This window comes from Xiphophorus hellerii, chromosome 18 (assembly GCF_003331165.1).
Source record: "Xiphophorus hellerii strain 12219 chromosome 18, Xiphophorus_hellerii-4.1, whole genome shotgun sequence".
Taxonomy (NCBI): Eukaryota; Metazoa; Chordata; class Actinopteri; order Cyprinodontiformes; family Poeciliidae; genus Xiphophorus; species Xiphophorus hellerii.
In genome coordinates this window covers 14783490-14799610 of record NC_045689.1, presented here as the reverse complement: position 1 = coordinate 14799610, position 16121 = coordinate 14783490, and the positions used below count along the sequence as shown (strand labels likewise).

Here is a 16121-nt window from a genome sequence, read left to right as displayed (position 1 = left end):
TGGTGTTCTGTGTCAGAAATGCCAAAACAGAGAATAGCCGTAGCATGCTAGTTGGATTAAATATGGCTTAATCTACTCCACCATGCACTCACATCTTTTATCGTTTTTCATCTGTCCATCCAACCATCAGAGGTCCACACCTTAGCTCCAAGGCTGAGAAAGCTCATTGAAAGAAAGCTCATTTCAGTTGCTTCTTATCCTTTCAGACATGATCAATAATTTATGGCCATAAATGAGAGTTGTAATTTAGATGGATTGTAGATTAGGAGTTTGACTTTTGTCTCAGATCTTTAATCACCACAATAAACTGGAACAGTTTCCTAACCCTTTGTCTGATCACCAGTGAGTGAAACACCAACAAACTTGAACTCCACTTGCAGTACATACCCTCCCATCTGGAGAGGAAACAGTTTCTTTTTTTTTTTTTTCCAGTTGAGAACAATGGCCCCATGCAGCCTCTCAAATGCAGATTAAAGGTCATTGTTTGAAGACACACACAAAGCATGAAATCACCTGCAAAAAGCAAAGATCAAATATTGAGGGTCCCAATCTTATGCCCTCCTGTCAATGACAACTACATTGCTGAGATTCAGTACATTTAATTTCAGAGTTTAGTTTAACAATCACACAAAAAGCCCACTCCCACAGCATACACTGTGTGCTTATCACAAAGTGATACACACAAAATAAATCTGTGTGCTGTGGGCGTGGGCTTTAATTATAACATTAACATGAGCAAAATAAGTTGTTTTTCATCTTGTTCCCTAATGTCAATCTACACAAGACAGTTTTGACCTGTAATAGCAGATGTCGCTACGGTCAATATAGCAAAAATGCAAGTAATTTGTTTTTTGGAAGTGTGCTATATTACTGTTGTTAAATTTCTCCTCATCATAGTATTCACACTCGATATCTGGAAAGGGATCTGCAGTTATCAAGTTTACATCATACAATTTAGAATCTGAAAATTCATAATCATTCATTATTTTTGTTTATTGTATTTTAATATAAAAGAATCCAATTTAAAAAAAGGAAAAAAAATAAAAAAATAACAAAGTACTTAATAAACCCATAATGTTAACATAAAGCCACCTCACTGTTTGTTGGACATCCTCTATTTATCCACTATTTACTTTAATACAAAGAAAAAAAATAAAATAATTTAAAAAAATGAAATGAAAGGTAGCAGAAAGAAGAAAATAATCTTATAATATCTGCCCCTTTTTCTCAGCTATGGATCAAAACAACAAAAAACAAACAAACAAAACAAAAAAAAAAAAAAACTAAAATTTTTTTGATTTGTCTTATGTGACAAAAAAAAAAGAAAACAAAGGAAGAACAAAGAAACAAGGTCAATCATCAATCTCAACTGAACAATACTATACTTTGACTTTATACTATTTCATACTTCTTCAAAAAAACAATCTTTAACATTCTTTTAAACATGTGTAATGATTTAGCATTTTTAACATCGTTTTGCAGGTCGTTCCACAGTTTGACTCCTTGTATCGAAGTACATCGTTCTTTCAAACAGGTTCTGAATTTAGGTTTCTTAAAAATCTGTGTCCCCTTAAGGTTATAACCACTCTCTCTCTTTTCAAAATTTTTTTGAATGTTTAAGGGTAATGTTTTTAGGTGTGCCTTATACATAACCAACAAAATATTATAATCAACTAAATCATTAAATTTCAAAAACCTCAAATTACAAAATAATGTATTTGTTGGATATTTACCATGTTTTCGAGCAATAACTATTATTGCCCTTTTTTGCTAAACAAAAACAGATTTTATACTAGTATAACATGCCTTTCCCCATACCTCAACACAATAAACCAAGTGTGGAACAATTAGTGCATTATACAACATAAATAGTGCATGATCATTCAGAAAATCCCATACTTTATAAAGCACTGCAATTGATTTTGCTAATTTTGTTCTTAAATAATTCAGATGGGATTTCCATGATAATTTCTCGTCAATTATCACACCCAAAAATTTCACCTCACTAACTCTACAAATCTCTACACCATCAACTTTAAATGGAGTATTTACAATTCTTTGTCTCCTTGTAAATAACATATAATTTGTTTTGTCCAAATTTAAAGATAATTTATTTAGTTTGAACCATTTATGTATTTGCATAAATTCTATTTTTATTTCTTTTAACATCCCTTTTATATCATTGCCCTGACAAAAAAAAGTGGTATCATCCGCAAATAGAATACATTTGAAAAACCCTGATACATTTACCAAATCATTTACATATAAAATGAACAACTTTGGTCCAAGTACTGAGCCCTGTGGAACTCCACATGTAATTTCACAAAATTCGGATCTAGTATCATGTACTTGTACAAACTGTTTTCTATTCTCCAGGTAACTCGAAATCCACTGTAATGCCGGCCCTCTAATCCCGTATTTAATAAGTTTTTTGAGTAAAATGCTATGGTCAATCGTGTCGAATGCTTTCTTTAGATCGACATAAATGCTAGCACTATATTGTTTTTGATCAATAGCATTTGTTATATGTTCTATCAGTTCCATAAGGGCCATTGATGTCGAATTTTTGGCTCTAAATCCATATTGACTACTACTTAATATATTATTTTTATCTATAAATGTATCTAATCTATTTACAAATAGTTTCTCCAAGATTTTTGAGAACTGTGGCAACAACGATATCGGTCTGTAATTACTAAACATACATTTCTCACCATTTTTGTAAATGGGAATTACCTTTGCTATTTTCATGGCGTCTGGAAATTTTCCTGATGAGAATGACAAATTACAGATATAGGTGAATGGTTTAATTACATAAGACATAATTTCCTTTACAAATTTCATATCCATATTTACCCAATCCTTTGATTTTTTATCCGCCATTTTGTTTACGATACTCAGTATTTCTTTCTCATCCGTTTCTCCAAGAAAGATGCTGTTTGGACAACTCCCAATTTTTTGGGTAACATCGCTATCATCTTTTGGTATCTGAGCAGCAAGTCTTGGACCAACATTTACGTAATAATGATTGAATTCGTTTGCTATTTCATTCCGATCATAAATTTCAGTATTTTCTTTTAAAAAGTGTGTTGCAATACCAGATTTTATTGTATGCTTTGTAGAAACACTATGTATAACTGTCCATATTGCTTTTGTGTCACCGTTACTTTTTGTTAATAGGTCGGTATAATATTCTTTTTTATGTTTTCTTATAATCCATGTAAGTTTATTTTTATATTTCTTATATCTATCCTCTGCTTCTTTCGTTTTTAACATCAAAAAGGATGAATACAAATTATTCTTTTTTTTACAAGCATTTCTCAACCCTTTTGTCATCCATGGCTTGTCAACAGCATCTTTCTTAACAAAATTAGTTGTCATACAATGTCTTTTATACAGAACTCCCAAAATATTCATAAACTCATCATATGCTCTGTGTACATCATCCACATATACATTAGTCCAATTTTGTTGACACAAATCATTTTTCAATTTATCCAAATTTTTTTTTGACATATTGAACACTTTTTTCGTTGGCACAGGTACAGTAATAATTTTCTGGTGATTTTTATAAATAGCAAAAACTGGTAAATGATCACTTATATCGATTTTGAAGAGTCCACTCAGCACCTCTCCATCCGTAATATTAGTAAAAATATTATCAATTATTGTGGCAGAGTGTGTCGTAATTCTTGTTGGTTTTGATATCAATGGAAAGAAACCCAAACTACACATTGTATCAACAAACATCCTATTTAAATCAATTTGGGTTCCTAAATCTATATTAAAATCTCCACACAGAAATAATGTTTTATTTTTACTCATTTCAATAAGCTCTATTAATTTTTCAGTAAATAATTCTAAGTTAGATCCTGGTGTTCGATACACACAACTCACCACTATATTTCTCGATTTCTCACTTAACACTTCTATAGTAATCATCTCCATTACACCTTCAACAGTTGTTGACATAGTATCCTTTATTTTACATCTTATTTCACTATCAGCAAACAAAGCAACACCCCCACCTCTTTTACTACTTCTATTCACATAATGTAATTCATATCCATTTATTTGAAAATTGTTTTTGTTTTCCTCATTCAACCAAGTCTCTGAAACTGCTATTATACTGAATTTTCCATTTAACCGTTTTAAGTAATCTGTTATTTTTGAGAAATTAGAGTTCATACTTCTACTATTTAGGTGAATTACAGAGAAACCTGCTTTTATGATTTTACTGTTGTTAACAATCATATTAGATTTTAGAATCAGATAAGGTACTTACCAATTTATCAGTTTGCAACAGGAAACATTACTGATTTTTAACAGGATCTTAAATTGAAAGCCAGTCACATTGTAAGACGAAATGTCTAACATTGCAAGGTTGACCAACTCACAAAGTCTTCTGCTTTTTTTATTTAATTTTCATTAAGTTGTCCAGAATCAATAATTAAATCCTGATACAGAGGTTACTTATCTTTTTGTACTAAATCACAAAAACGAACAATTAAATACTGCAAATTCAGGGAATTGGAAATTAAAAGTGAAAAATAGTAAGGTAAAGTGCAAAGCTTCACAGAAAAGAAAAGTGAAGCCTCTATATTTCTGTTGTATACTTTATGTGTATTATAACATCTCTTTCTTAATTGTAAGGGATCAAGATTAGCAAAAATAAGGGATACAACTGTTTTATTGCAACCTTTTCCTCACTGTTCCGTAGTGGAAACAGGTTAATTGTTCACAATGGGAACATTCAAATGTCAACCAAGAAGGTTAAGTTGACCTTTCAAAGAAAAAAAAAACTTTGTCAATTCTATAATTGTTTTGATTAGGAGCACACAGAAAGTGCTCCCAAGTGATGGCTGCTGTGAAGATGGCCCTGTAGTGTGGAAAAATCCTTTGATAGAATATGGCGGCAACATTTCAGATCTCTTAAACATAAGAAAATAAGAAAAAGATAGAAAATATATTATAGTAAAGTAACAAGGCCCAAAGTGAATGGCTGGCATCAGTACTGATCACCAAGATTGTCAAGAGAGATGCCAGCAATTTTAATCACTTTTTTAGGAATACTTGGTAAGCAATTCATATTCCTGACTGAAAGTGACCCATGCCAATCAATAAGAGAATAGGTAAGAATGAACTAAATGGAAAGCTCCCCTTTTATAGAAAGAGGAGCTGTTATAGATCCAAAACATAAAATCGTCACACACATTTGTCTTGTTAAAATAAAGTATAACAATCTCCTAATTTTGTGAGTAGACCATGGAATTAAAGCAAAATCACAAATATGCATGCATAATAAAGAATAAAAACTTTGGTTGTACCAAATATTTTCCTTTTTAAGATTCTGTTAACATCGAAAGACTTTCACTTTTTAAAAAAAAAAAAAAAAGGCTCCATCTGCTTTCGGTGCCTGTGCTGGCAGGACAAAATTGCATGATTATTGAATGTCCCCCACAAAAAAAGTCATTTTAAGAGTTCCAACTGTCTCTTGGATTTAGTCATGCCTGAACTAAACTCATCTTTTGAACTGTATAAGATTCAAATACACGAACAACAAGAACACAAAAGAAAAGCAAAGCAGCAAATCAAGTAAATGGAAGGATCTGGTGAGTAATGAATTTAGTTTTTAACTTCTCAGGAGGTATTCACAGACATTCAGTAACTGAGTAAAGTGATTAGGTTCAGAATACTATACAGCAGGAAGGTGACAAGAACTGGAAACTTGGGAGAATCAACGAGTGTGCAGGGGAACTAAACAGAATACAAGGTAATCTACTAAATTTAGGTTAAGGACCTAAACTAGTAATTTAACAACTGATTACAACAAAGAATAATATATTCCAAAGCAAAAAAAAAAAAGCTAATATTCTTTATAACCTTGTGACAAAACTTAATAATAATTACAACCCAAAATAATTTAAACACAAAACCATACTCGGATCTCAGATGATGATCGATAATGCATCTGACAATTTACTGATTCAGTGAATTATCTAAGCTGCTTTTGAATGAACCCTACGGCATTTTCTACTCACGTCTGAACTTGCTCATTGTGGAAATTAATGTTTATCACGAACTGAAAATCTCCCTCATTATCTATGGCCTCACTGATTTGGCGTCCAGTAGTCTACAGGAAACTTGTGCACCTGCTTTCCGTCTTGCTCACAGTGAACTTCTCACACAAGACGATAGGGACTTTCCCACTCTGAATATTGTACAATTTTAATGTATATTCCAACAGCAAAAGTGTTTGAAAGTTCTGTTAATGTTGCATGTTTTAGTCTACCTCAGTACAGTTGATACTCTTCCTTAAAAAGAAACAACAGCTTTTCACAACAAAAACCTTTAACATTTCAGTCAATTTTAAATCGATAAAATTCAGGCAGAAATATATTATTTAGCATTTTATGACAGGTTCAGGTTAACAGTTAGTACAATACATTTTAATCCAAACAGAAGAGCCCCTGAAGTAAGGAAGAACTATGACTGGAAGAAAATAGAGGGTAAAGACCTAAAATACACAAAGCGGTTACGATGTCAGTTATTAGCTTTTCTAAAACTTCTGCAGTTTGTGCAGAACTTGCTTTACATCACATCAAAGTGCTTTACATAACTTTGAGATGTAAAGCAAGAAAAGGTTTACTGATGGAACACCTTTAACAGATAAGTCACAAGATACTTTACCATAAAAGAGATCATTTGTGTAACAAAAAATGAAACAAGCACAAAAAGTCCTAAGTCATAACTCCATCAAGAGTAGAAACAAAAAAGAAGGTACATTCATTCAACTAAAAGAATGTACAACCATCCCATGTTTTGACACAATATTTCCTCATAAATTTTTTGATATTACTGACCATTGTGTAGATTTTATAACAAGCAGAGCAAAACTTGCAAAGGTAGGAGGTAAGTTGTAAGGAGAGTTCAATAACCTTATTTACATGTGGAGTCTTGTTCCACAAAGCTGCTAAGTTGCACACTTTGGGTTGGTCTTATGAATATTAAAACATCAAGTTAGGCTGCATGTCATTACGTCACATTTTGTGCTTAAAGCATTTCACAGCATGCCATGCACCGGGAAGAGATGATGCCATGCCCTTTGCTTTTAGCCTAACCCTAAACGCTTAATCTAACAATAATACCAACCGAAAGCTTTAAATCCATTCAAATGACATAGAGAATGTGCCACAAATGGAGTAGAGTTTGATGCTATGATATAATAAATCCATGCTGTTTAGAGATTAAAAGGCTTTTATCATATTCAGTAACATTTCTAATGATATCATATTTGTGTAAGCTTTTAACATTTGTAAGTTTAAGTTTAAGTTTAAGTTAAAGGAATGTTTTGAGGATAAAAAACTTCTAAAGAAAAAAAGGGAGACTTGAAGGGTCTCATAAAATTATTCTCAGTCAGAGTTTTCTTTTTTTTCATCTAGATGTAAATTTTATTTCAGTGAATTAATGATTGTATTCTTTTCATCCAGGTGAAGAGCTTGATATGACTGTGAGTGGTGTAAAGATTGCCTCAAAGTTGCTTTTAGAAGTTGTTTGTCCTTTGAAATGTCAAAGTTGTATTCCTATTTTGTAACCACTCAAATTCACTGTGTGCTGGGGTGTGCGTGGGTGTGTGCGTGCGTGTGTGTGTTGTATGCGTGTGTCATAGGATTTATAAAAGCCCTTGAGAGCATCTGTGCCTTTTGGCGATTACTTACATTTTCACCATTAAAATGCTGGCTCACCATAAAATAGGGTGATTATAGGGGGCCCTTTTATTGTGGATCTAAATGTCTGCTGTTGTTTAGGGGGATTGGCAAGTGGATAGGATTAGACAGCATCAATAAAATCCAGGACATGGAAGCAGCACAAGCCATGTGGGGAAATACAGAACGCTCTGCCCACATTATAAACAACACTTCCCTAATAATCCGTTTGACTCAATGATAAGGCTACTTGATATTGTATATTTAAATAAGCAAATGTTAACAGTCGCTTCTATCAGCAGTTGCTTCTTTCAGCAATGTAGCACACCACCATCAATATGTGAATGTATGCATGAATGGGTAAATAACTGAATGTAGTGTAAAACCCTCTGAGGTCCTTTGAACTTGATAAAGCGCTATACAAATAGAGACCATTTACTACTTCCCATAATGATACCCGTCCTGACAAGAAAAGAGGGTGCTGTCTAGGACATTTGGTGATCCTTAAAGATCCTTAGACTATCTGACTTGAAAAATTAAGACAAGCTCCATTTTTCATAATGTTGGACTTTAGCAAAATTATTAATCATTGTCAATAGGTGTTCAGTCATTTCGATGACTGCATGAGCCTACTGACTTTGGGTCTGTGTTCTGGCATTTACAGTTGCAAACACTTCATTGCAGGTCAGGTTTATTGATAGTTCAAAATTGCTGACTGGTTTTTCAATAAAAAAAATCACAAGAACAGTTTGTTGAAAACCATTAATATTGTTAAAACATTATCCAAATTTAGCACTAAACCCTTTTTTTAATGACTTCTGCAGTTTCAAATTTTCAACCCCCCTAATTGTACAAGAGCATACATTCATTAACCAATTGAGGACTTCATTTGAGTTAGAAATAAGGCCAAGTCAAAAGAATTGGCAAACAAACAAGATAAGTGAAACTAAAACACAGAAAAAGGTTGTAATGTTCCCAAAGATATAATTAGTTTATAAGTTTGAGGTTAAGGACAATTCTATCAAGGGTTTTCCTTGATTTCTGAGGAGACAACTGGTCAAAAATTCTCAACTAACTTCAAAAGAGCTGCAGCAAGACTTGATAGCAACAACCACTGAGACTTTAATCAGCACAGTTCTACACATATGAAAAGGTGAAAGGCTGAATGCCTGAACTTTAGGATGCATATTACTACTCCCCAAAGAATTCAAGAGCTGTATATGAAATGCACTAGTATTAATTTAGAAAAAAAAAACACTTGAAATAATAGTTTATCTTAAGATATTTGTGTTCTTGAATGTATGTTATGCCAATAAACCTACTGTAATTTGCAGTAGATGTGAATAATTTTGATTCCAACTATGTGGTTTGAGTTATTACTGTGTTTTAATCAGCTCTTTGTTTTTTTATAGCTTCTTTTGTTTAGCTATATCTTCACTGATCCCAGTTTCCTTCCGTCTTCTTATATTTTTTGTTGTTTTTTTAACTACAGACCAACTTCACATGACCTTACTACTTCTGCTTTCTGCTGCTTCCTGTTGTCTTTTGGGTGTATCACCACGAAAGTTGTGCAAGTCGCTAATGATGCACAGAGAAAATGTAACATTTAAACAGACAAAAATATTCAACATTCACTTCTCAAAAAAAAATCAATGCCACGTTAAACATGAAAATCTGATAAATATTTCAGTGAGATGAGTCTGAGGACCTATTTTTTAAATATATTTCTATGCCTAACCTTTTCTCTAACTTCCGGCCAAGAATAAAGGTGGATTATATTTTTAAAGGAATTTGTTATGGGTGGGTGCTTCGTGTTCAAACAACATTTTTTAGATCTGACAAAGAAAAGAAGTTACAATGCTCTGCACAGATGAATTTCTGTTGAAGTGTGAAAACATCTTGAAAACACCACCCAGTATGACTAAAAAAGTCACTAGAGCGAAACAGCTTTTCAAAACCCTGCAGGAAGTGGCCAAAAGTATCAGTAATGTGGGTTTAGTCATCAGCAGCAGTGTGTTTAGTGCACCACATGTATATACAGTACAGACCAAAAGTTTGGACGCACCTTCTAATTCAATGGGTTTTCTTTATTTTCATGACTATTTATAAGGCAAGAAATCCCACTTATTAACCTGACAGGGCACACCTATGAAGTGAAAACCATTTCAGGTGACTACCTCTTGAAGCTCATCAAGAAAATGCAGAGTGTGTGCAAAGCAGTAATCACAGCAAAAGGTTGCTACTTTGAAGAAACAAGAATATAAGGGGTATTTTCAGTTGTTTTACACTTAGTGCATATTTCCACATGTGTTATTCATAGTTTTGATGCCTTCAGTGTGAATCTACAATGTCAATAGTCATGAAAATAAAGGAAACTTATTGAATTTAAAGGTGTGTCCAAACTTTTGGTCTGTACTGTATATTTTAGTCTTGGTCACAGCAAATCTCTCTGATGCTTTTATCTCTCTGCTGCATCCCTTCTAGTGGTGAGAAGTCTTGAGATTTACACCATCTGATGTCAGCTTTTACACTGACATCATGTTGCTTTCTTGCGTGTCGTCTCTTCCATCTGATGCACAGCTTGAGTCACCCAAGCTGAGGTTCAGTTCCTCTTCACTTTGAATCAACTTCTCCAAATCTAAGAAAAAAAAAAGGTTATCAGACAAAGATCTCTTCTACCAAAGCATGCAATATAATGCATGTATAATCTATGTTCCTTACTTTTCTGACAACAAGCAACAATTGGGTGAATGTAATTCAACACCAAGAAGACTCGATGTTTATCATAACATATGCCATAAAAAGTTTGTTTTCACTAATGTCCTCTGATAAAACTCTGAGGGCTTCCTTTACGTGTGAAGGTTACTTATCAAGGCCATTTCAATTTTGATATTCAAAGTAAAGGGGGCTTGTTGAGGGGCATATTGACTGCCAAATACCTTAATTTGTGTACTTACAACTTTGTACAGTCTTATTGACAACATTGAAGCCATAGTCAGGATCCCTGCTCAGATCAATGTAGTAGTAGAACCTCAGTTCCTGTGGGTACTGAGAGTGGGCCAAGTCAAGAAGAAGGGGTATCATCGTATTGGACATGGGTCTCTCTGCCAGGGTCTGGTGCATCATGTAACTGCACCAATCATCCTGCACAAAGCTGGGAGTGATGAGCAGAGCCCGAATGTGACTGCTTTCCAGGGCCTTGCAGAACTCTGTGGATATAGCACCTCCTGGACATGAGTCCCTGTGCCATAGGAAGCACCTGAGGCTGCGGGGTGGAGTCTCAAGGAACGAAACCAGGCGTTCAGCCTCCTCAGTGTCTTTCTGGGCAAAGCTGTGGCACACAAACACGTCATATTTCCGTTTCCATCTCAGCTCTGAACTCAGAGCAGTCTTTAACTGCTGTGGTTTTGCAACAGAGGTTCCCTCTGATGATGCAGATGAAGATGATTTAGATTCGAAGCTAGCACCCCCTGCTGATTTTTCGCCTGCTTTGCTGTTCTTGTTTTGTGTTCCAGATTTTAAAAGTTTTAGGAACCACCCTGAAAAAAAAAAAGCATAAAAAATGCATTTAGGACTTGGTCACTTATATTCATCTATGTTAATCTTGAAGGGGAAACACATTTTAACAGTGGCTCAAAAATAAGAAGTGAAATTGGACTAAGTAAAAAATGTTGCATAAGTACATACACCCTTTTCCCTTATCTGTATGCCTCAGATGTATATATATATATATATATAAATTGTTCATTGCTCTGATCAATTCAAGTTTCACAGCGTCACACAGTCTTTTTCTTTTAACAGTAAACACACATCGATGTAAAAAGCTCCAGAAACTCACAGCTCAAAGCTATCTAAGACAAAAGTTAAAAGTCCAAAGTAACTGTGGCAACTTATTTTGCACAGAAGAACATTTTAAATTTCCACCATATACACAAAAAGATGGCTTCACTAGGAAAAAATTCAACTTTCACAGTAGTACTGCCAGGGTGCAGAAATAAATGTGACAGAAAATCCATGAGGTCACCTGAAGAGGGCTCTGGGCAAGAGATGACCTCACAATCTGATAGCCTTGGGGATAAATCTGGCAACTGAATGCTTAGGTTCTACAACAAAATAATATAGTGTATGTGCACACTTATGTAGCCAAGAGAATGCAACTCTACAATGTTTCATATTTTTGCCCTGATTCATTTGTCTGTTGAGCTGAACAGGATAAACAGGAGATTCATTTATACGTTTTTCCATGGTTTTCTATTTCTGCATCACAAGATCTTGGTACAATACCTCACAAAAGTGAGTACACTGCTCCCACTTTTGTAAATGTTTTATTATATATTTTCATGGGACAACACTGGAGATACTGTATGGTGTACAGCTTGAATCCCCTTATTATTATTATTATTATTATTATTATTATTATTACTATTGTATTATTCATGATACAGTCATTAATGTCTAAACATTAACAGCCATTAATGTTTATGAACAAAAGTAATTACACCACATGAGTCAAAAATATTAAAATTGTGCCCAAAGTTTTCTTTTTTTTTTTCTTGCATGGCCAGGATGGCCAGATGTAGCTGGTCCTAGTGAAGGAATTTTTATGAGCCATATAATTCAGGAAGCAAAGATGACTCCACAGTGAAGTGTTGGAGCTACACATCTGTCGCCTCCAAATCACTGACTGATTATGAATATCCATGAATATAATTGTTATTCATCTTTAACTATGGATTAATTCGAATAATCTAGTCACTATACAGTAACTGGTTGAAGACCTGCCTGCGTTCCAACATAAGAATATTCTGATTATGGCATTCATTTATTGCAGCCTTCCCATTCTTCTTATTCCAGGTCTTAAGTTTGATTTTTCTACTTCTGATAACTGTATAATATTTCTATGGTATAATCTTGTACAGTAGAGGGATTATCAGCAACATCAACATCAACGCAACATCAGTACACCAAGTGGACTGATGCCTTCGAATCCATTCAGTGATTTGGAGGTGACAGATGTGCAGCTCCAACCTTTCACTGTTGGATCCTTCTTTCTCAGAAACATTGGGGTCATCTTTGCTTCCTGAGCTATGATGCTTAAAAAATAGGGTTGTGTTCTTCAGTAGAACCAGCTCCCTCTTCTTCATCACTGTATGACTTCTTCTTCCAAAACTGCAGACAAATCACTCAAATCTTCTTCTGCTTCTGTGTGTTCTGCCTTAGTTCTTTACAATTCAACTTATCTCAATTACGTCACAAGATGGCACTAAGTTTGACCTAGTTACTACAGAGGAAATCAGTGATACCGATACTGAAACTGCATTTATAGAAAAATATTTTTTTATTAAAAGCTTTTGTGCACATGGAATGAAAGCACAGTAGTTCAATCAATCACTTTATTTTGGTAAATTGTCCACATTAAACACAGGAAACAACAAAAGACAAAAAAACCCCAACAATAAACAAACCCACAGTTTACCAAAAAAGGAATAGGCCAAAGCAAAGCTTATTCTTGCCTACCCTGTTTTTTTTAATCTTACACTACTATTACTAGTTCATCTTTTTAAGTGATTTCATCATGTCAGTGACACAATCAAACCACTCTAAAGCACTCTACAGATTGAGAGTTTATTACTTCTCTTTCATTCATCTGTGGTGACTGTCCAAAGCTGGTGGATGTCAGAAACGTTGTACTCTGTACATACTGTTCTGTAGATACTCATTAGGATTTAGCTTTGGAGACCTTCTTGGCCATACCTCCTTTTCTTTCCTTTCTTTAGCAAGGCAATGGTCACTTCAGGATAGGTTTCTGAAAGGAAGAGAACGTACTCTGCTTCAGCGTGGTATCCTTACGGAAGCTCCGTAGTTCACGTAGCCTCAAAAAATTGACATTCACACCACTGTGCTTGATTCCTCATATAACACGCATCTCACCTAGTTGCCCCTGACACTATCTGAACCAAGTTTACCTCAGTCTCGCCAGACCACAAGACAGGGTTTGAATAATCAATGTTAACTTATGTAAACAGTTTGTGGACTTTATTGTGGATTATTTGTAGTTGTGTAAACCTTTAGTTTTTAAGACACTAAATAATAATACACTTCACTAAATAATATTAATATTCTCTCAATATCAATATTGGTTGATATTGAGATATTGATATTAAAAGAGAAATAATGTTGGTAATTCTAACATAAAATAGAAGTTTAGTCTGATTTAACTTCAGATAGTCAGACATGTATGTGTTTTTATATTCACTTATTGACTTCAGATCTCAACTGTATGTCAATTTTCAAAAGACAACTTTGGTAAGAGGCTGAATATGTGCACTTAACTTCTTCGGTCGACCATGACATGGCCTGTTCTGAGGGCAACCGGTCTTAGCCACCGTACTGCTGCTCATTTTCAGAGTTTTGGCAATCTTCTTTTAGCCCAGGCCATCTTTATATATGGCAAAAATGATTTCTGTTTCAGATACTCAGCGAACTGTTTGCCTTGTGGTGCCATATTAAAAGTCCAGTGACCAGTATGAGAAAGAATCAAGCAACAATACCAAATTTAACTCACCTGCTGCTCATTCACACTTGTGACCATGTCACACTAACGAGACATATTACACCTGCGAAGGAAAATTGCTATTTGGGCACAATCTGGACTTTTTCACTAGCGGGTCTGCTCACTTTTGTTGCCAGCAGTTTGGACTTTAATGGCTGTGTGTTAAATTATTTTGACGGAGCATCAAATTTATATGGTTATGCAAGCTGTCTACTGACTTCTTTACATTGTACTTGGGTGTCATATTTTTAGTGGTGTCCCATGAAAAATATACATATTTAAAAAAGACATTAAACAAGTGTGAGGCAAGTATTCACTTTTGTGAGATGCCACATCTTAGCAGGGGTGTGTAAGCTTTTGAAACCAACTGTGAATGCTGTTAAAAGAAGATTAGGTTGAACTCCTGAATACTCTGTTCTTCTAAATCACAGGTGTCAAACTCCAGTCCTCAAGGGCCACTGTCCTGCAGTTTTTAGATGTACCACAGGCACAAAACTCTGGAATGAAATGGCTTAATTACCTCCTCCTTGTGTAGATCAGTTCTCCAGAGCCTTGCTAATGACCTAATTATTCTGTTCAGGTGTGGTGCAGCAGAGGCACATCTAAAAGTTGCAGGATACCGGCCCTTGAGGACTGGAGTTTGACACCCCTGTTCTAAATGATATGTCCAGACTATGATATGTTTGAGCACACTCTAGCACATAAAACTCACCTTGGACTTAATATTATGTAAGTAGCTCGGTGCAACATACACTCAGGGACACACAGATGGTTCTCTGTGAAGTCCAGTACAGTTTCAGTTTTCTCAACTGAATCCATACTTGTTCTTATAAATCCCTCGCTGCCTTGCTAAAGGAGAAGTTGTCCATACAAAACCTTCTGATTTTCTTTTCTTTTTTTAAAAAATCAAAAACAACAACTTGTAGAACCCATGCAGTTGTCAACCTTTTAAGGAAAGAAATAATCAAATAGATGAAGTAAGCTTAGCATGAGAAACATGAACTACATTAACTTACCATGCATGTTGTTAATACCATCATGTCTGTTTAGCTCTCCAAAATCTTTCCAGCAAATAAATAGCTGATGCAACTTCACAAAATCTTCATTCGACACACACGTTACTCAGAGAAACTATAGCTCAACAAACAGACTGACAGCTAACATCACGCTAAAAAAGAGGAAGTTACAATTTGCTGGAAGAGACGCCCAAATATATTCAGCAAATTTTCAAATGCAAAGTCAGTTCTAGCTTTATGCTTCATTGACTTTGCAGTTAACCCTTAAGTAGGCCAAGTAAACAGTCAGAAAAGTAAAAATGTATTAAATTCTATATATGTGGTGGTTTGAAAATTGTTCATCATCAGCTAAACAAAATAAAACAATAAAACAATAAAAAAAGAACCTTCTGAAACACTTTCTCTTTTAAATGTCATTTAGCCTTCCAGACACGTTCACACGAGGGGAAAGGAAACCGCAGTTTATAACTTTAATGCAAATCACATTTACAGGAAGCTTTGTCTCGGGTGTGAATTGAAATGAATCACAAAGTAGATGTTTTTTTGGGGGGGGGGGTTTCATTATTTCTTTGTAGATCCTGTTGCATTGCAAAAAAAACCCAACTTTTTAACAATTTCATCTTAAAAAGCATCACATCGATTGTTGCACTATAAAAATAAGAGAGCATAAAACATCAGTAATTTCAATTTTAAAGAAATAACTTAGTTTGTAAATATCTAAATTTATATTTACTGGATTTACATTCTTAAGTACTGTTGTATATTAATTTATATAGCTAAAATATAAATTGTCAAAAAATTCCAGATTAGTCCCAATATAAAACAGAATAGTTATAAGCTAATATT

The 16121-nt window shown here is 34.4% G+C and overlaps 1 protein-coding gene across 1 annotated transcript; it reads right to left on the bottom strand.

Annotated features, from left to right (window-relative positions):
- Positions 1–10037: 10037 nt before the first annotated feature.
- tirap (toll-interleukin 1 receptor (TIR) domain containing adaptor protein) lies at positions 10038–15478 on the bottom strand. The gene is made up of 3 exons (XM_032590648.1): positions 15276–15478; positions 10664–11245; positions 10038–10344 (listed from the first exon to the last, which is right to left on the bottom strand). The coding sequence occupies exons 1-3, from the start codon at positions 15280–15282 to the stop codon at positions 10232–10234; spliced, it is 702 nt and encodes a 233-aa protein (XP_032446539.1). The 5' UTR covers positions 15283–15478; the 3' UTR covers positions 10038–10231.
- Between the last annotated feature and the right edge of the window lie 643 nt (positions 15479–16121).